Here is a 22,870-nt window from a genome sequence, read left to right on the forward strand (position 1 = left end):
ATGTAAAATATTTATCTATCTGTCAGAAATCATGTGCAAATAATTGTTCCTTCGGAATCTCATTATTTTATTTAATAAGAATTAATAATTTCGAAATGAAATATTAGACTTGAGAGAAATAATAACCTGTTTAAAAGTCTTTCGTTTATTCATAACCATTATTGACATGTCGCACATCAAAGGATACACAAAAATCATGAGGTTTTATTAATAGCCCATATAAACAAGATATTTATGATTTCTTTCATGAAAATTACATGTAAACATAGCCCAGTAAGCGCAGAATAGTTATTCAACATCACGATTATGGTTAATCAATGATCGTACTGTAAACTGAACTCGAATTTAGTCGAATTTATTTCTTTTATGAACAAATAATTTACCTGGATAGACAAAAAAATCACAACTCTGCTTATATACTTAAAATCTGCATTAAAAACTAAAATTGTGACGAACAGACTTAAATTCTAGTCTATTTTCATCAAATCAAGAAGGTAATTTACCCACATGGCACATATCATATGGTTAACTAGGATAAGTCATATTCTGACAATTATATAAACGAATCCTTGTCTGTTTGCCAAAAAACATGTTTCCACCCATTCACGAGGGAGGGTAGGAAGGGTCCTGATCCCGAATCCCGAGCTTAAAAACACGAAATCCAGAAATCCCGGGCTTAAAAAAAACGAACTCCTGAGGTCCCGAAATTTAAAAAAAGAATTCCCGGATCCCGAAAGGGTCAATCCCGAAATCCCGAGCTTAAAAACACCTGATCCTGGAGTCCTGATAAAGGTCCTATCCCCCCTCATTCACGTTCACTCCAAAGATGTTACGGTCGCCATCGTGTAAAATTAATAAAGGCTTGCTTTGGGACCTTAGCTCTTATCATCCTTCCTCAGTCCTTCTGATATATATGTTGTGTTCAAGTTATCATTTTGTACAAATTATAATTTGTACAAAAATATTGTACAAATTATGATTTGTATTTTGCCTTTGTACAAATTATAATTTGTACAAAAAGTGCCGGACAAAATTTGACCAAAATTCACTTATAACTTGTATAAGTTTTAAATATGAATTTTGGTGAAAAATGCATTGATTCACAGGATAGAATTGTAATTTACTGACCACACATTAAACCTTATTAACAAAATACACCGTTTTCACACAACTACATAAGGCAGATGGTTTTTTTTAAATTTTTGAGAGAAAAAAGTAAACAAATACGATTTTTTCAAATTTTTAATACATAAACCACTTTTCCTTTTAATAGAAAAAAAGTATCATTCAATAGTACTGCATAATAAGTTCTTGTCAATATTTGGATTTTTTTTTTTAAATTTAGAAACTTTGCAAAAACGAGTATATTTGTAAAATTTTATATTATGGATCGTGAAAGATCGTGAAAAGGATCTCGAAAGATTTGTTGCCACTTATTCGTTATTTCAAAATGTCCAAGGAAACAATAAAAGATTTCTTTAAAGAAGTGATGATTTATATTTGTCATTGGTACATCAAAAGATTGGATTTACATGACTTATTCCACTTCAATTTTGTTTGTGAAAAGATAAATGGTTCAATGCCATTGGGTCTGATGATTTTATAATACTACACCAACTAGTTTTCTTATAAAAATAAAAATCCGTCTGTCTGTTCTGCATAAGTTGTATTTTGTTTTTAAAGTTTGTATTGCCTCAACTGATTTCTGTTAAGTTTTATGCACAGTCATAGATATTTATAAAACAAAGATCCTTGTTGAAAAAAAAAACATTGATAAAAAACGACAGAAAAATAACTGACATATTCCTGACTTTAGCAAAGTCATATTCCTAACCAAATCGTGGGTTTAATCTCGCTTTTTTTCTGGGATATTTATCTGTCTAAACGCCAAACTGAGGCAGTGAAATACACATTTTTATTCACAGCAACGATTCATGAGCTTCAACGCTTGCTATGTAAAGCAGTAAAAATTTGCCTGTAAAACAGGTCGTCATCGATTTGAGAGTCAAAAAATGTTGTGCAATACCCAATTCCATAAATCACTACATCACCTGCTTAATGAATGATAAAGAACTACTTTTGAATTGTGTAACCTAGGTGTACTGTGAGGTCATTTAATAGCAATTCAATAATGTGTATCAATGCTTTTTTCACAAAAATCCACATGATAAATTATTGTACAAGTTATAAGTGATTTATTGCCCGTTTTTGTACAAATTGTAATTTGTACTAGCACTTTTTGTACAAATAACAATTTGTACAAAGTCAAAATACAAATTATAATTTGTACAATATTTTTGTACAAATTATAATTTGTACAAAATGATAACTTGTACACAACATATACATTGTATTTTCACAATGTGGGACAATATGGTTTCTAACTTCTGAAAACATAAGGACTTATAGATTACTGTTTCAGCAGCTAGATTGAGGTCAGCACTAATCAAGCTACACCCTTTGTCCTGTTACTCAATAATATGGTAACTTACATGCCTTCTGCAAAGTTGACGTGAAGGTGGCTTAAATGAGGTTTCAAATCATGCAAAGATCTGTCAGTTAAGTTTGTAATCAGAGGTCATTCACAGTCACAGAACACTGTCAAATCTTTTTTCTTTCTTTTCTTCTTCCTATTCAACATGGGAGAGACTTAAATTATTTATCTTAAACGTCATACAGGGTTTCCATTGGATAAGAAAGAATTGTTCCTATAGACAATGATAGAGTATATTTTTTTTATGATGAAATGATTCCTTTTACCATGTTTACTGCATTTTGAAGTTTCTGAGTAGTTCAGTTAAAAAATCAGACATATTTTATTTGATTAAATTTAACAGAAGATGCCTGTCGTCTATTGATTTTGCATTCTTTGCATTGCCAATTAGTGTTAACTCCATTGCTATATTTCAAGCTTTAGATTTACAATGTAACTGTGAATCGGAAGAAGACCTACACAGAAACAAATCTTATTCATGTCTCTGACATTTAAGATTGAATGACAATTTGTTTGTTTAGGTTGGTAAATGACAATATTAAGTCTCTTTACTTTTCTTGCGGTACATGTACCATTCTAAAATGTAACAATCACTTGCAATAAGGGCCTTTTTAGAGTACATTGTATAAGATTGAGGAGTGGCCAGAAATCATAAGTTGGAGGATCTCTAAACGTTAAAGATATGCTCACTGAACAGACAACTTATATGTACCTTTAAAATCAGAAACACTTCATGTCTTATCACTATAATTATGTCATGCATTCCTTTTTTGATAGTTGTTGATGAACCGTAGTGGACTATAAGTGACCACCAGAGCCAGTTATGAACAATCCTGACCAAGAGAATAATAACAATGAGCCGAGAGCTAGAGGACGGACAGGACAGAACCCTTTGTTGAATGTTAGAGACAGACTGTTTCATGCTTTGTTCTACAGAGTAGCATTAACATATGCTAGGGCCTTTCCTAAACCTATCAGAAGAGTTTTGGAATTTGCAATTTTATTAAAGGTAAAATGTTGTAAAAATTATCCATTCTGTACTCTGTACAAATTGACAGGATTTAAAACATAAACTTTCATGTCTGTTGAACAATTGAATTCAAATATGACTGCAACAATGTGATTTTTATCAGAAATATACATTTTTATTTTCACTTAACATGTGTCACCAAGAGCCAATGCACGTCGAGTTTAAGGGGGACTATCGAACATGCACAGCCCAAGGTACAGGGGTCAGTCTTTCGCAAGACTTGAGCAATGGCAGGCAAAACTATAAAGCAAGCAGCAAGTTGTAACAATTTTATATAGTAACAGGTCCAAATAATAATAATGATGCCAAAACAATTTACAAATAAATAAAGTCCAAATGTTCCAAATAATAAAGTAACTAGTTCACTAATTCACAGTTAAAGTTAAGTCCAAAATGTTCATAATATTCCAAGTTGATGTTGTCTGGCTTGAATAGTTACAGTTGTGTTGAGCTGTCTTTTGAGTTCGGGTTTCTCCTGAGTAGCCAGAGCTCCAGATAAGAATTCACAAATTGGGGTTTTTACCCACCATTTTCTTATGTAATTGGGTGATTAAGATTTTTATTGCAATATCAATTCAAATTCACCCCTTTAGTTAATATCAAAATGGGTTTTTCACCACCAAGCTCCTTAATGTATCGGGTTTTTACATCAACACAATATTGAATATTTAGGCAATATCAACCCCACATGTTTTTCCATCTTAAATATGTTTCTTTCTTTGTATACGTGCTAGCTATTTTATTTGGTTTATTCACTGAAGAGCAATTGTAGATTTAATTTGTGTCCAGTTTCAAACCTTCTGCTAGTTTTGTATTTTCTCACAACTTATATAAACTGTAAAAAATGGATATGTGTTTTCACAGGCACTCATCTCAGAATTTTTTATCACTCATTAACCGTAAAATGAAAAAAAATAGTATATAAACTCTAACTATACTTGAATGTTTTTGTTTTATTCAATTTACATAAATCTGGGTTAAGTGATCCCTTATTAGAACTTTTGGTTTCCGATGCTTTCCAACTACATATCATGATTTGGCCTTTCACTTTTTCCAACTGAGTTTGTTTTTGACGAAACCCCGTGTTAATTAGCAATGTTCTCGTTAAGTTACGCAAACACGCCCGTGCGTTAGATGGACGCTTCCTAAAATCACTGGCTGAGTCTGGTTATCATCACATCTTTCCCTCAGCTATTCAAAAGAAGCTGAAAACATGCTTCTATTCAATATTTTTACTGGACATTCACTTTCGTTTTGATTCAATGTATGTTATGATAAATCCCGAGCAATTCGAAAAAAATATGTCAAAATGACACACGCTAATTGGATAAACGCTGAGAAGATCGAAATGTTTTCAAAAACATGTGTACCTTTGGGCAAACGGAAAATTCCAGCAGGGACCCATATCAGCTACTTGATGCAGGGATCTATTTTTAGAACAAAAGGACATTTCCAATTATAAATATTATACAAATAGATTTACACGACGACTAAACAGATAAGGGTAAATAACGAAAATGGTAGCCAATAAAAGGGTTGAGCACTCATGGTTTTGGCATATAATTGGGTTTTCCTTTGAACTAATTGGGTTCTTGAACCCTGCAATGGGCAATTGCATTGGGTTTTTTATCATTTGTATTGCGTGATCACGCAAATACGCAGCTTATCTGGAGCTCTAGTAGCTGAGCCTGGTTGGCTTTTGAAGCACTCCTATCTTGATCACACCGACGAGACTACACTGACGAATAACTGTTCGGCCGAATAATGTCAATTATAGAGATACAAGTTAATTACATTTATAATCCTAATTAAAACATAATATTGCTCAGATTAATTAATGACAATTGACAAGATACCAAAGTGTTGCTCTGAGCAATTATTGACAAGCGACATGCTTCACAAAATTTACCTGAGTAATTAAATTAAAATTTGTCACTCAATTATTTCATAATTTCATATTTTCTAAAATAATATATATTCTCAATAAAATTCACTTTAAAAACTTTTACCTAAAAGAACACCTATGACACATGCTTAAGAGATAATGACTAGATTTAACACCACATGGAAGTTAACAGCTTTTAAGCATTGGTATAAACTTGATGTGTATATTCATGACTAGTCATTTTTAAATGTTCATTTACATGTATCCTAATACTGTTTATTTACCTCACATGATTGAGTTTCTACAATATTATTTTTGTTCTAGGCACTGGTTGTTTTGAGTATATTAGTTTATATACATGTTGTTTTTGCTCGAACTCCTATTAATTGTTTGTCTCATGTAAAAGACTCATGGCCTAGAGATGGTATTCTTAGAGTAGAAATTGTACACAATGCAACAGCGAACTACACGTTGATTAATTCTTATGAGAAAGAATACACAGACTTTACATTTCAATTCTTTAATAATGGCAAAGTTCTCAATCAAGAAGAAGATGAGCCATCAGAAGGGGAACACTCACATGAAGAGGAAACGACTGCTACAGAAAATGAAGAAGCACCACCTGGTGGTAATTCAGAAAAGTCAGAAGTAAAATCTGAAGATGGAAGTGAAGAATTGAAAACAGAGGAAAAAATTTTGGAAGCTAAATTCATAGACCATCTTCTTTCTGAAAAGAACAGTGAAATGAAATTAGATAATTGGACAACTATAGATAATACCACACTGTTAAGTGCAGAGGACAAAACGGTAGATGACACTGATACCACGTCTATATATGGCTTTACACCATCTGAAATAGAAATGCTGGCCAAAGTTGGTAGGTATTTATGTTTATGGCTTTAAACCTTCTGAAAAAGAATTGACAATTGTATGCTTAAGCTTTGTTAAGTGTGCAAAAGTTTTTCATGTTTCAGTATATAAATGTATATGGTTTTACACTTAAGGATAAGAAATACTGATTCAGTATCGCTGACTAAAGTTTATTTGTATTTACAAATGTTTTGCAGATTCTGGGGTCTGATTCCAGTTTGTGGTTTGCTAAAAAAATTGATATGACTCCTGTGATTCTGATTTCAGCATTTGTAAATAGAATATGGATATCAATAAGTTGTAAATTTATACTTGTAATTTTAAAAATAACAAGATAAATAAGTTACCTTTAAATAAAGTTCTTTCTTAGAACATGTACATGTAGTTGAGCATATAACCTGTCTATTGTGTGTTCAACCTGAATGAAAAGTCTCTGTATTGACAATAAATATGAGTTAAAAAATTGTACTGAATTTATATGTTTAATATAAAATTTCCATAATATATAAATGATTCTGTTGTTCTGTTTTTTTTTACTAGTTTGGCCAGAAGAAAAGTACATTGTTGAATATGCTCTTGAGTATGGATTTTTACGGTTATCACCGAAGACCAGACAGAAACTAAATATAACAGTCATGTTGGTAACACTAGGTCTGTATTGCTTTTCCTCTCATTGACAGCTAAATAAAGTAAATTTATATAATTTTGAATGAATAGCAGTTAATATTCACTTGTAGATATAACTTAGTTTAATCTTAATTGAAGTCATTTAAAAAAAAAGGGGAGACAATTACTATAGAATACAATGAGGAGATAACTGTATTGTATTTTAAGCTCAGACTGCATCAATTGGTTATTTGATAGTAGTAAATTAAGCTTTGTGGCAACACACTACTGATTGATTGCTTTAAATATAATATTGCTATCTCCATCCACTTAGTGACACTGAAAAAAAAACCCACCATCAAATCATTCATTTAAAATCTGTCAAATATTGTCTGCGCTGGCACATACATTTTCATAGCCTTAATTGTGAATTTGATGTCATGAAAATTAGTGATATTATCCAATCAAAATGAACGTTACAAACGATGTTGCATAAGAATGCCAAATTTCATGTATTAGATGAGGTTTTGTTTTGTCATCTTTTATGTTGCACTACATTAGATAACATTGATAAAAGTATTAAATATAAAATATCTTTGCCTTACAGATCCAGACAGAGATGTATGTTTTGGAGATAGTATCAGTAGATTTTTACTGGCAGAGTTCTTGGGATATGACGACATATTGATGTCTAGTATCAAACAGTTAGCAGAACAGGAAGACAACAAAGGTAGATAACCAACAAGCTGCATTATATATCATAACTATTTTTAACCGGATTTTTGTGACAGGAGTTATGGTTCTTGAAAGATTGAAAAATGGCTTTTCCAGTCGTGTCCGTTCATTTACTCATGAACTGTTCAACCAAAGCTCTTCAAATTTTAATATGTAGTTACTGATGACAAAATGGAGGTCAAGTTCAATAATGTCGATTTTGACTTTTACCGTTCATCAGTTATGGTTCTTGAAAGATCGAAAAATGGCGTTTTCATTCATGTTGTTGCATTTACTCATGAACCATTCAACCTAAGCTTTTCAAATTTTAATATGTTGATACTGATGACAAAATGGATGTCAAATTTGATATTGACGATTTTCACTTTCACCGTTCATCAGTTATGGTTCTTGTGATATTGGCAGGACACAAATAAATGTTAATAAATCCAGTTTGCTGTCGTTGTGACAGTCTCTTGTAATAGTATTATATTTATTTTATTTGAAAATTCAAATGTATATATATATGTTTTGTGATTTACATTTGTTCATTTACCCAAAATATAAACGTTTCTTCACAAAGATCCAACAAATTAATCTGAATATTTTGAATGCATGCTTTCACTTTTAAAAGATAAAATCCTCCACTTTTTTAAATTGGATAAACATTGATCTAAAATATTAATTATCAAGAAGTAGTGAGACTGACTTCCATTTGTGACCTGAAAAAATCATTTTTGTCTGTCTGATGGTTGTCTGAAACCAACTACAAATGTTGATTTGATAAGAAAACTTTTGAATATTGTGCAACATTCCATTTTTGTATAGAAATAATATCATTTAAGGTTACCTAAGAAATGTGGTGTCTGGAAAGCATTACAGATGTGTAAAGAGATATTATTATTATTTATTCCAGGCTACCTAAGAAATGTGGTGTCTGGAAAGCATTACAGATGTGTAAAGAGATATTATTATTATTTATTCCAGGCTACCTTAGAAATGTGGTGTCTGGAGAGCATTACAGATGTGTAAAGAGATATTATTATTATTTATTCCAGGTTACCTTAGACATGTGGTGTCTGGAGAGCATTACAGATGTGTAAAGAGATATTACTATTATTTATTACAGGCTTCCTTAGAAATGTGGTGTCTGGAGAGCATTATAGATGTGTAAAGAGATATTATTATTATTTATTCCAGGCTACCTTAGAAATATAGTGTCTGGAGAGCATTATAGATGTGTAAAGAGATATTATTATTATTTATTCCAGGCTACCTTAGAAATGTGGTGTCTGGAGAGCATTACAGATGTGTAAAGAGATATTATTATTATTCATTCCAGGCTACCTTAGAAATGTGGTGTCTGGAGAACATTACAGATTTGTAAAGAGATATTATTATTATTTATTCCAGGCTACCTAAGAAATGTGGTGTCTGGAGAGCATTACAGATTTGTAAAGAGATATTATTATTATTTATTCCAGGCTACCTTAGAAATGTGGTGTCTGGAGAGCATTACAGATTTGTAAAGAGATATTATTATTATTTATTCCAGGCTACCTTAGAAATGTGGTGTCTGGAGAGCATTACAGATTTGTCAGTATGTGGATGGCTAGAAGTTCTTATTTAGCTGCTGCTTTCATTATGCTAATATTTGTAAGTTAAAGTTACCAAAATACGCTCAGAGATCAGTTTTAAATATATATATAAGTAATGGCTAAAATATGTTATCTCAAAGAGGTCTTATACTTCAATTAATCAAAATCATAGAATGATGCATGATTATGGAATCTGTCTATTTTTGGCAGGTATTTTAGCTGAATCGTACAAGAACAAATTGATAAAAATAAAGATTATTAGAATAACCTGTTTTCTGTATTATTTTGTAGACTGTCTCTGTATCAACTTTGTTGAGATATTCACACCACCAGATATTTATCTTTATAGGTGAGTCAAAATAGTATTGAGTAAATGTTACAATTATTTTCTACTACTGAGTGAATTGTTGTATTTTTTGCACGTCTCATGATCAAAGTTTTGACACATTTTGTCTGTACGTATATCATGAAATTAGTTCCTTTCTCTAATCTAGTTTGCCTCAACCGAATGTTATAATCTGATGCACAATGCTTATTACCACAAAACACATCAAGAATTTTGGTAGCATCACTTTTATTGTTTTAGAGTTATTCCCCTTTACAAATGGGAAAATGGGTGAAATTTTCATCTTAGTTCCCTAATGTAAGCTGCAACTAGATGTGAATAAACTTATGCATAATGCTTATTACCGCAAAAAATCTAAAACATCTAAAACATAGATCAAGTTCCAGTTTGGATGGTGTCATATTTACCAATCTTGAGTTATGTTCCTTTATACGGTTAAATTCAATTCGAGAAGGGGCACCATTGTGTCAAATGAACAAATTCTACATGTTCTAAATTAATTTCTTTGGCAATTTAATGTACTGTTGAGTGACATTTGTTGGTATGTTCTGATTTTCCTTTACAGTTGATTTTCTACAGATGTTGGAGATGAATATCACTATTGCCTTCCCTGCTGCACCACTATTGACTGTAATATTGGCTTTAGTTGGTAAGTCCTACTCAGTCTTATGATGTTATATTTCTGTTATGTTATATTTCTAAATAGGACATCCTTTAAAAATATTTTTGCACACCTGACCATCAAATCTTTCAGTACAGTCTATATATTTTTTTTTTTAATCAGAAATATATAAGACATATTCATACACAAATATCTCCATAATCTTTGAAAATACTCTTTGAAGAAATAGATATATACATACACAAATATCTCCATAATCTTTGAAGAAATAGATAGTTTAATCCTTTGATTCTAAAGCCATTTTGTATCATTTGAAGTAGTCTGGATGAATAGTTTCATGTTTTGTATAGTTCTAGCAGTTAAGGACAACATAAACAATTGCAGATTGTAATGTTCTGAAAAGTATTGCAGACTTTCAATTTCCATATTGGTTTCAGAAAAAGAAAAGTGTGTTCTGAAAAATCCCTCAAAAAGGTTTGATACCCAAGCCTTTAGTTTACAAGTATCAGTCAGTTGCTGATTATTCATGTATTAAACATTTGATCATAGAGGGTTTTAAATTTATATTATATCATATTCTCAAATCTTAATGAATGGAAATACAAAATTTATGGAGACAGTTACAAAATATATGATTAACAGGAGGGGAGAAAATGATAATTGATTTTAATTTCAGGTATGGAAGCCATTATGTCAGAATTTTTCAATGATACCACAACAGCGTTTTACATCATACTGATAGTATGGATTGCTGACCAGTATGATGCTATTTGTTGTCATACCAACATCAGTAAACGTCATTGGTTAAGGTAAATATGCAGTTGTGTAAACAAAGTCATAGAAAAAGTGATGAAACAATTTTGCCAAAAGATAGGAAATTTCCTTTCTCCAAAGAAGGATTAAACCATAGATGTGAAATACCCAGGTTACTTTAATCCCATATTAAGGTGGAATCAAACACCTTGACTTTAATTAATTCGGCTCCTTTAATTTACATAGAATGTTGACAAAATATTGACATCACCTTTTGACAAAAAAAATATATAAAATTTAAAAAAAAATTTGTACCAATCACTTTCTCAGAAAAATTTCATTGGATATATATAGCAGTTTGACAAACACTTATTTTGACCATTGAGAAGCTTAATATTTCCTTAACAATTCAAACGGATTTAAAAGTTTAGCTGATTTTATAGAGTTATCTCCCTGTAGTGTCAGGTATTACCTTAAGAAATATTTTAAGTAAAACATTAACTCATTAATAAAATAAATATCCATGTTTTTGACTTAAAGCACTAAATCATTAATTATTGTTAAAATGTTTCATAAATATTATCATCAAAGAAGTTGATGGTTGTTTTATAGCTACAAGATATGTCCTAATTAATGACCCTTGACTAGGTTAATATCTTTAGGCAAGGACAAGCATCCAAATGATAAATCTTCCTCATATTCATAAACAAATTGATTGCCTGTTTTCATTTTGTTCTTTAGGGTGCAATCAACAGTTTTTTTCTATGACGTCATATTTTGAGGGACCATGTATAAGTGACCCTTAGTGGTGGACTGATTAATAAAGATACCTGTATAAAACTAGATATCACTGGAATCAGAATGTTCTCTAGTTTATAATGGAATAAAAAAAAAAGTGTACTTTTAATAGTATAAAAAAGTTTTATCCAGAGAAACTGGGAAAAACATTGCCTAATTTAAGCTTAAAAAACCTGAAATCAGGTCATGTGCACACCCCTGAAGACATGATACCTGCACATTTTTCATAATCAAAGTTGTATGAATTTCATAGATTTTTACCTGGTCTTTCAAAAAATTCATGCTTCAGGCTACGTTCGCCTACTCCGAAAAGAGCTACAGTGGCTGCAAATAAGTTTTGAATTTTCACTGCCAAAAAAACAGACTGTTTACAGTGTTGTCTCCCCTCAAAACATGAATATTTAATCTAATTTTTTAAATTATTCAACCTGTTTTAATTGAAGTTAAGTAACATATCTTTACAACCAAATACAAAAAACATGATACTTTTTCACCAATTATGTTGATAAAAAGGGACTTCCCTCCATGTCTATTTTTAGTTGGGGAATAACCCCTAGTTTTTTATACGAAACTGTTTATAGCACCCTTAAGCAAAACCTTGTATGCGATATATAAAAAATTCTCAGCTTTTCTGAATCTGTACAATATACCGATTAAAATGATGTCTTACTTTAAGGATTGTGACCACAAATCGTGAAACTACAGCTCTTTTTTTATGTCGCGCAGTAGTGGCATATTGGCCAGTGGCAAACAGTTAAACTGGCAAATCCCAAACATTTCCTGTATCACATTTTCATCAGTTTTACAAAGAAAATAAATCATAAAACAGGAATTCTTTAGAATAAATAGAATAAAAACTATGAAATAGGCATGAATAAAGTTACTTTAAATAGATTTTGTCCCTAGTACTATATGAACTAAGTTATAGCTGTGTTGAGAAAATATTGAAATAGTGTTTTTCTTAGGAATGGCATGTGTACCTTTTTGACTATAAAAAGTACCAAATATATATTATAATGACTAAAACTTTATGTTACACTGATCAGGAGTAAAGGTCAAAGTAGAAAAAATCTACACTTTTCATATGCAACTTTTGGTTCCAAATATATGAGAGATTGAATAAAAGTATCATGACGTCACAAAAAATTAAAAAACTTCAATATTCGCACAGAGTCTGGTTTTCTTATATCTGGTTGCTATGTACAAATCTGTAATATTTGCATTAAATATACCAAACTGATGCTTTTAAATTAATGTAGACATGCCGTACAATATTTTTCAGAATTATTTTACTCCATTCGCAAACACATTTCTATGCTAAAACATCACTATATTTTATATTTGTCCCTTAAGGGTGCAATCAACAGTTTTTTCTTATGACGTCATATTTTGAGGGACCATGTATAAGTGACCCTTAGTGGTGGACTGATTAATAAAGATACCTGTATAAAACTAGATATCACTGGAATCAGAATGTTCTGTAGTTTATAATGGAATAAAAAAAAAGTGTACTTTTAATAGTATAAAAAAGTTTTATCCAGAGAAACTGGGAAAAACATTGCCTAATTTAAGCTTAAAAAACCTGAAATCAGGTCATGTGCACACCCCTGAAGACATGATACCTACACATTTTTCATAATCAAAGTTGTATGAATTTCATAGATTTTTACCTGGTCTTTCAAAAAATTCATGCTTCAGGCTACGTTCGCCTGCTCCGAAAAGAGCTACAGTGGCTGCAAATAAGTTTTGAATTTTCACTGCCAAAAAAAACAGACTGTTTACAGTGTTGTCTCCCCTCAAAACATGAATATTAATCTAATTTTTTAAATTATTTTAATCATTCAACCTGTTTTAATTGAAGTTAAGTAACATATCTTTACAACCAAATACAAAAAACATGATACTTTTTCACCAATTATGTTGATAAAAAGGGACTTCCCTCCATGTCTATTTTTAGTTGGGGAATAACCCCTAGTTTTTTATACGAAACTGTTTATAGCACCCTTATTTGGATAAAAACTTACCTTTAACCAAGTTTGTTTTCTGACAAGAAAGTAAGAGATTGTTATTAAAGAAATTAACATAGAATTTTGACAAAATATTGACTTTGACCTTTTGACAAAATATATAAAAATTAGGGATGGCAACAAATACTTGAGTACTCGGGTACCCGATCGGAAAGCCGAGTACTTGAGTATAGTTTTAGTACTCTGATACTCGTTTGCCTGTTATACATCTTCAGATAGTTCTCTTCACATTTCCACTCACTTTAGGTCTGTAATACTAAATGAAATCAATTAGCAACATACATATATTTATCCTATTTGTTATAGTAGTACCATCAATGTCCTTTCCTTCCGAGGGAATGTTTTCATGTTTCTACTTGTAACAAAAAATAGAAAGTCAAACAGTCTTTCTTCTGAAAATGTTTACCAGATCATATTTCTAAACAAGAACAAATTCAAAGTGACCTGCGGTGAACCCTACACAACTGATTAGAGACATTTTTAACGATGTTTGTCCACGGATCAATACTTTCATGGATTAATAACTAACTCATCACAAGCCTTAAAACTTACCTTTGTTTTTTAATCAAGACTTTTATGTAAACGTGATTTGTATGAGATATACATTTGAATTAATTTAATTACTCTGTATTTAAATCTTAACTATAATTGTTTAATTTACAATTTAAAGATAGGTGAAAGTACGAGAGCGACATTCAAACCCAAAAGTCGAAAATATTCATGAACTGACATTGTCATGGCTAAAAAGAAAAAGAAAACCAGACAAACGATAGTGCCAAAAAACAAAACACAGAAAAAGAAATTTGAAGTCCACTACAATTGTTGTTGAAAATAAATGAACAAATCGTATTATAAAAAATACCAACTCCTCAGGAACAGATGATACATTTATTGTCTACTTTGTCAGACTTTTTATGCAAATATTTTTGATTTTATTGGAATTTGGTTCATGAACACGTACACAAACAATAATTGCTATTATGATATAGGTTATTGTTAAAACGGCGGTTGGTAATTAATGTGTAATTGACACAATAAACAACAACAGAGGAGCAAGCTATGTTTGTAGTATGTTTGTCTTTTGTTAATATGTTGATGAAAGGTGAAAACAAAAACACTGCATCCCACTTAAAATTTCAACTTTTCAATAGACGTTTAAGATTCATCCTAGTACTCCCGAGTACTCGAGTATCACGACCGAATATCCAAGTATTAAAATTCAGATCTTTTGACATCCCTAATAAAAATTTCAAAAGAACCAATCTCAGAAAATAGTTTTCGCAGGACCTAATACATTCAGTTATTGAATCTGGTTCCTTACTTGGAAGATGAAGAAAAAATGAATGCTTGAAAGGTCAATATGACTTGTTCTATTACTTTTTTGTTAAATTTAATATCTCAAAGAGGGTTTAGATACCCTCCCTAAAACTGTATGCATTCATAATTGCTTTGTGAGACTTTTCTAGTTCACCATAAGATTTGTTCCTAGGGGACTTGCACCGACCTTATTTAGACCAGACTTAAAATATCTCAGATATAGCCTGAGGCCAGACTCTGCCAAAAAACTAGAAAATGGTCAACCTAAATATGGAGTAGGGTAGGCTGTGGTTTAATTATCTGGAATTCCTATTCCTCTAGTTCAAGGTGTACAGAAAACTAGAGGTCGCTCACCTTGGTATATGTGCATATTAAGCAAAGGACACGGATGGATTCAAGACAAAATTGTGTTTTGGTGACCATGATGTGTTTGTAGATCTTACTTTACTGAAAATTCTTGCTGCTTATAATTATCTCTATCTATAATAAACTTGGCCAAGTAGTTATAGAGGAAAATATTTTGTAAAAATTTACAAAATTTATGAAAATTGTTTAAATTGACTATAAAGGGCTATTACTCTTTAATGGGTCAATTAACCATTTTGGTCATGTTAACTTATTTGTTGGTCTTACTTTGCTGTACGTTATTGCTGTTTACAGTTTATCTCTATCTATAATAATATTGAAGATAATAACCAAAAGCTGCAAAATTTTCTTAAAATTACCAATTCAGGGGCAGCAACCCAACAACAGGTTGCGTAATTGGTCTGAAAATTTTAGGACAGATAGATCTCCACCTAATGAACAATTTTATTTCGAGTCAGATTTGCTCAAAATGCTTTGTTTTCAAGATATGAGCCAAAAACTGATTATCGCTAATTGTTAAATATGCTGATATTGGTTTATATTCCTATCACTGAACCATACATTTTTTCAATAGCTTTCTTCAAACCTTATTTGTTCAGCATAGGTTTTGAGCCCACCCTATCTTTTCATACTATGAAATTATCAAACTTGTCAAATAAGGTTCAGGTTTTTGCCCAATATATTTATTCTTTTTCACCATGACAAAACCTTTCCGGTACAAGATTGGTTTTACCTTTTCTTTAGTTCTAGTACGTATTATGTAGATGAAGAGGAGACATTTCCACTATAATAGTTCCATCTAGCTTGAAAATTGATCTGAATGATCTTTTGGGTTTTCCATACCAAAATTCTTTCTTTCATTATTTATATGTGGCAGGCAACTCACATTCTCTTTTGAAGACTTTATAATTTTTATGCCCCACTTACGATAGTAGAGGTGCATTATGTTTTCTGGCCTGTGGGTCTGTTCGTCCGTTTGTTCATCCGTCTGTCCCGCTTCATGTTAAAGTAGGTTAAAGTTTTTGGTCAAGTTAGTTTTTTGATGAAGTTGAAATCCAATCAACTTGAAACTTAGTACACATGTTACCTATGATATGAGCTTTCTAATTTAAATGTCAAGTTAGAGTTTGGACCTCAATTTCTCGGTTCACTGAACATAGAAAATGATAGTGCGAGTGGGGCATCCGTGTGCTATGGACACATTCTTGATTCTGATTGTGTGTTGGTGTGTCTGTGATATGCACATCCATAAAAGTCATTAGGAGTAATAAAAAGTCATTATAAACTGAACATCATGTCTGAAATGATACCAAAAGAAAACACAGCACAACATATAGATGAGACACTTTTGTGAAAATAAGATAATAGAGGCTTTTACAAAGATTTTGAATTTCATTTCAGGTTTTTCTATTTATATCATTTGGCATTTTATGCCTACCACTATAGATTTAATGGACAGTACAGTGGTTTAGCTTTATTTACATCATGGTTATTTATACAGGTAAGTACGTCTAATCTGTTGATTCATGGAAAGAGTTATATCCCTTTATATAAAGATAAACTCATCATAGATACCACAACTAAATTTTGTATATACGCCAGACGCGCGTTTCGTCTACAAAAAGACTCATCAGTGACACTCCAATCCAAAAAAGATAAAAAGGCCAAAAAAAGTACGAAGTTGAATAGCATTGAGGACCAAAATTCCTAAAAGTTTTGCCAAATACAGCTTAGGTAATCTATGCCTGAGGTAGAAAAGCCTTAGTATTTCAAAAATTCAAAATTTTGTAAACAGTTAATTTATAAATATGACCATATCAATGATAATTCATGTCAGCACAACAGTGCTGACTACTGGGCTGGTGATACCCTCAGGGAAGATTCCAGACCTATTTAAAGCCACTTATTTGTGTATTATTTTATTTTCTGTTACATTCTTCTCTTTTGAAACTGCATAGCAAAATCTGGTCATATTCAAAGAAATTATAATTAGAGGACTTTGAAACACAAATGCTAACATTTAGATTTCACAGTGATTGGGTAGCATTCATTATGTGAATAATGATTCAACATTGTTTCCTGTATGCATTGCCTAGGATTGAAGGTTAAATTTGATGAGTTATTAAGTATTGCAACTGCTCAATTTTTGTTGGGTGAAATTTTTGTTAGTAGATTGAAGATGACTTTTTGTGAAAATAAATTAGCTTCAAATTCAAGAAAAAATAGGTAAAAAGTCATTTATTTTCATTCAGTTTGTTTTCATCATTGATAAGCCACTTATGATAATATTGTTCTTTTAACATTTATATTACAGCATTCAATGGTGTACTTTTTCCATCACTACGAATTACCTGCGATTCTACAACAAGCCAGAATACAACAGATAGTAAATAACCAAAATACTAATCAAACCAATGCAGACAGAGAAAATAATCAACCAGCAAATACTACACAAGATAATCAGGTACCAGTAGATCAACAGCCTACAGAACCTAATGTACCAGTAGATCTGCCTACACAAGAATCAAATCAGAATAATTCAGAGTCAGAAGTACAGACTGAATCTGCAGGACAAAATATAGAACAGGAAAATAATCAGCCTCCATCATTAGGAGCTTTATCTACTGAAACTAATACAGAAGTAACTAATACACAATCACCGTTAGAAGGTGTATCTGCAGGAACAGATACATCATTAGAAAATAGTCAACAAGCATCTTTTATACCTGAAAATAATTTAGTAAAAAGTGAAAATAATTCTCATATACCATCAGACTCTATAAAAACTATGAATGGAACAATTCCTAAAGATTCAGAAAATGAATCTCTAATTAACAATGATAGAACTAGTACTGGTGATCTCTCTCATAAACCTTGCAATAGTACTACTTCACATAATGACAATTCTAATGGAGATTCATCAAAGTGCTTAGGTGACTCAGATCAAACAGTTGAATCATCTAGATCTAGTCAAAGTTTTCAGAACTATGATAGTGAACAAACTTCCACATCATGAATCTTAGTTAATTTGTGAAACTATTATGGTAAAATTGAAAATTTAGAAATGCAATTTTGGGTAAGGAATTGTGAATTAAAAACTTGTTTTATATAGATTAAAAATGTGCAAGATAAGAAAAAAATGCAACAGTTTATAATACAGTACATATATTGATTGTGTTATCATGAAATGTCTGCCAGTAAACACAGACAACGAAATGTCTGTCAGTATTAATAGAAAACCAAGTGTTTGTCAAGAAAAAACTCAGAAACAAAGAACCTTTGACTTTGAAAGGTTCAATTGATTAAGTTCATTCATAAATATGTATGATAAAACAAAATGTGCAGCTGCCTTGATACAGCTGTTGCATGGTGAAATGGCATCGTTTATTTATTCCTGTATGTATATATTTGCTTATCAAAAAATGTCATTTTGAAAAGTCGTAAAAGTTACAGTATACAACTTAGTTTTAAGTTTTATTCCTTCGCTTGAAACAGAATGAAATGCTTAGCAAAGCCATACATTTTACATTTAACAGGCTATTATTCGAATTTGGAATTATTTTTAATTATGGGATTTGCATAATTTGTTGTGCTTGAAATTTTTAATAAATTCCAAGGTTATTCTGATTTATAATGTTTTGGGCAGTTCATAACACTTTTGATACAAAGTATTTTGTGTAGATAGTGTTGTGTGTGGCACAGTGCATTCTATTGAAAATGTGCTTTTTTTTTTGTAATTGAAAGTGTTGTGCGCGGCACAGAACATTATTATACAGAATAAACATGAAATTTATTAAGATTTTCAAGCACAGTGACAAGAAATATAAATGCAAATTCCATTATTAGAAATAATTCCAAGTCGAAATAATAGCCTGTTATTTATTCTAAGCCTCTTGCAAATAAAGGAGATGGTTTGGTAAGGCCCTTATATGGCGCTTTCTCTGGTAAAAAGTGCCTATAATTACAAAAAAATCAAAGAAATTTTTTTTGTTTTAGATGTAGTCATGTCAGGTTTAGGAATTTATGTCAGATGTTCAGACTCCTTGGGTTTATTGCTATGATCCAGGGTAATATACTTTTGCCCCATATTACCCATTCTCTTTATTTAAGACTTCAATAGCATGAAAGGTCATTTACAAAAATTTAAGCAGATTTTAGTTTTCTTTTCTTATGATTTGAGACACAAATAATGCCAATGTTAAATATTAGGTAAAAATTAGAGTCAGCCTTTTCCTGCTATTTAAAATATGTCTTGAAAAAGAATTCCATATCTTATAAATATTTTAAGCTTAATTTGTGCCTTAACCAATGCTTTTGGTTTATACTTTCAATTTTAAATTCCAGTTTGCTGACTACAGACTTAAATTGACATATAAACAGCAGTCTTTTTTCCTCTTTTTTTTGTTATTAAGATCAAGATTAATTTTCACTTGAACAAGCTAAGGTGCATTGGTTTTTTGTGGACAGGAATCATACACCACATACTTTGAAAAAAATAATCTAACTATGTAACAATATGTTTGTGATAGTTTAATAAATGGAGTTGACGTACTATTATTAAAGACATTTTGCCACTGGCTATCTTCAGTTTCTTTATTATCCTTTAAAATCATATGGAAGAAATTTCATTCTCATTCAGATGTTATACATTGAGATCCTATTTTTTAAATAATCCTGTTTATAATTTTCTGAAATTTGCATGTTTGTACAGACAAATCAGCTTTCATAATACCTATATTCTAAGCAGAATATCTTCTTGGAAAGATCACATTTGAATATTCCAAATTACTTAAAATTTCAAGGAACAACAGTAGGCAGTGCCAGCTTTTCACTGGTTGTTTAAATAGAAGTTAAGAAATAATAATTGAAATAGAATTGTTACATTAAGTTTGAAATAGGTTTTAATAATTTTTCTTTTGAATGTCTTAGAAAAAATCAATTTGTTGACATAGACTTTGGTAAAAGATCTGTCATTTAAGTTCCATGTGCCAGAAATACAAGGATTGAATTTTGAGTCATGTGATGTATTGCTCAACAACTTCTGGTGTATCAAATACTCATATATTCTTTACACAACAGCTATGCTTTCTGATATTTGTTATTGAGCTTGATATACAGTTTGATGCTTTTGACAATCATTGCTCATTAGCTGTTGACTGTAACTGGTGTTACATATGTGAGCAAACACTCACAGTCCAACTTGTTTTTCCAAGCTTATTTACATGGCATCAATTGACAATTGATGCTATCCAACGTACTCGCAAGTGCAGACGGCATATGGCAGATTTTAAATACATGTTTTAACATTGTTTTCTGTCAGTTTTATTAGAATGGAGATAACAATATTGTTTTTTAAGCTCAGACGGCATCAATTGGGGATTTGATGGTCGCAAATACCTGTTTACTGTCTCCGCTAATGTGTCCCCAGTAAACTTAATTTGCAACAATCAAATCCCCAATTGATGCTGTCTGAGCTTAAAATACAATACAGTTATCTCCTAAATCAAAAAGGTTTGAAGGACTTTTTTTTACTAAAATTTACCAAATTTAAAAATAGAACTTTTTATTCAAATGACACCAGCAAATTAAACTATTTTATACATGACATAAAGGAGTGATTCTATCTAGAACTCTCCTTGATATACAAATCTGTAATTGAAGCATTCTCCCAAAAAAAATAAAAGCTTAACTGTGCAGACGATATCATGCTCCTTTGTTTTTGGGCTTTAAGATTGCATGTATAATCAAAACCCATATGGTTCTGGCTTTATAGATCTTATTGCAGGCCCTCATCACAGCTAAAACATAATTCATTTATTTGAACATTCTTTTCATCCTATTTATGTACATATCAAGCAATTTATCAATAACTTTATTCTCATATATTCCAGTTACAAAATGTTTTTGTGTCTAACAATATTTGTCAAGATATGCAGAAATTCATTCATTGTGTAGTTTTCCCTCTATTTCAACATATTTATTATCGATTTATATAACAACAATTTGTTGTTACAGATACGATATTTATTTCTGACAATATTTTTTAACAGCCTTATGGTTATACATACGATATGAGTTGTTGCTCATTGTGATTTTGACTGTATAATCCCTTGCTTCCTATAATTGGTTAAATTATTAGTGTTCTGTATGATCTAGGTGAGCTTTTAGTGGGTCTCATTGGGGTCTAAGCGTGACGTGGGATTGCCGATTTTTTGTAAGCGTGACACGTGAAAGTCAAATTATTGTGGCGTGAAAACGGGAAATGAGGTCTTGCGGGACCTGGGAAATGACAAAAAAAAATGAGAATTGCTTACGTACATAGTGTAAGCGGGATACGGGAATCTGACAAAACAGTAAGCGGGATCCGGGATCGGAACCCCCCAATGAGACCCCCCTTTTACTGAGTTGTCTAAGTAGCTCTTGATGTAAAATAATCTTTGACATTCATTTAAATTTGATGAAAAGTTTGTAATTTTTTTTATATCATTATTGTGATGATTACATGGTTTAAATTCCTTATTTTGAAATGTATGTAATATTATATTGTGAAATATGAGGATGGCCAAAACCATGTCAAATGTAAATGTTCAGAAAATTATTTAATGTGATTGGTGCTGTTGTATAAAACATTTTATAACCTCAGTAAAGACAACAAAGGAATTCTTTGATTATATTTATTCTATCTATATGAAGAGCTCACTGCTGTTTTACAGGGTCTGTATTATATAGTTCATTTGAAGATTTTGAAAAATACCTGGCAAATAAATAAAGGCAACAGTAGTATACCGCTGTTCGAAAATCATAAATCGATTGAGAAAAAAACAAATCCAGGTATCAAACTAAAACTGAAGGAAATGCATCAAATATAAGAAAACTATGTCACAACAGAAACACAACATTAAAATGTAACACACACAGAAACGAACTATAATATAACAATGGCCATTTTCCTGACTTGGTACAGGACATTTTAAGAAAACAAATGGTGGGTTGAACCTTGTTTTGTGGCATGCCAAACTTCCCACTTTAATGGCAATGCTAAATATAACATTAAAATGACAGGACTACAATACAAATAAATGGGAGAAAATATAGGACAGAGAAACACGAATAATAGCTATCAAAGGGTACCAGGTTTAAAATTTAATACGCCAGACATGTGTTTCGTCCACACAAGAGTCACCAGTGACGATCAGATGGAAAAAAAATGAAAGCCAAAACAAGTACAAAGTTGAAGAGCACTGAGGACCAAAGGTTCCAAAAAAGTTGTGACCAATACGGCTAGGGTTTTTTGCCTAAGATAAGAACATCCTTATTATTTAGAATAATTCATACTTTGGCATACAGTAAATTTTATAAAATGACTTTATAATATATAGATATACATGATAAAACCGAAGTGGTGACTAACTACAGAATAAAAACGGATGCATTACACAAAACA

General features: G+C 31.2%; 1 protein-coding gene across 1 annotated transcript; it reads left to right on the forward strand.

Moving 5' to 3' along the window:
• The first annotated feature begins 21 nt into the window (after positions 1–21).
• Positions 22–22,086, forward strand: LOC139504218 (membralin-like). Its single transcript, XM_071294288.1, has 11 exons — positions 22–201; positions 3,272–3,503; positions 5,734–6,286; positions 6,820–6,930; positions 7,493–7,615; positions 9,155–9,255; positions 9,489–9,546; positions 10,109–10,192; positions 10,842–10,974; positions 16,828–16,927; positions 17,741–22,086. Exons 2-11 carry the CDS (start codon positions 3,318–3,320, stop codon positions 18,440–18,442), a joined length of 2,151 nt encoding a protein of 716 aa, XP_071150389.1. The 5' UTR covers positions 22–201; positions 3,272–3,317; the 3' UTR covers positions 18,443–22,086.
• The last annotated feature ends 784 nt before the right edge of the window (positions 22,087–22,870 follow it).

This window comes from Mytilus edulis, chromosome 1 (genome assembly GCF_963676685.1).
Source record: "Mytilus edulis chromosome 1, xbMytEdul2.2, whole genome shotgun sequence".
Classification (NCBI taxonomy): domain Eukaryota; kingdom Metazoa; phylum Mollusca; class Bivalvia; order Mytilida; family Mytilidae; genus Mytilus; species Mytilus edulis.

Coding starts and splice junctions, on each gene's coding strand:
- LOC139504218 (XM_071294288.1), top strand. CDS start 3,318: ATGAACAATCCTGACCAAGAGAATAATAACAATGAGCCGAGAGCTAGA. Junction 7,616..9,154: donor AGAACAGGAAGACAACAAAG/GTAGATAACCAA, acceptor TATTTATTCCAG/GCTACCTTAGAAATGTGGTG. Junction 10,193..10,841: donor TGTAATATTGGCTTTAGTTG/GTAAGTCCTACT, acceptor TTTTAATTTCAG/GTATGGAAGCCATTATGTCA.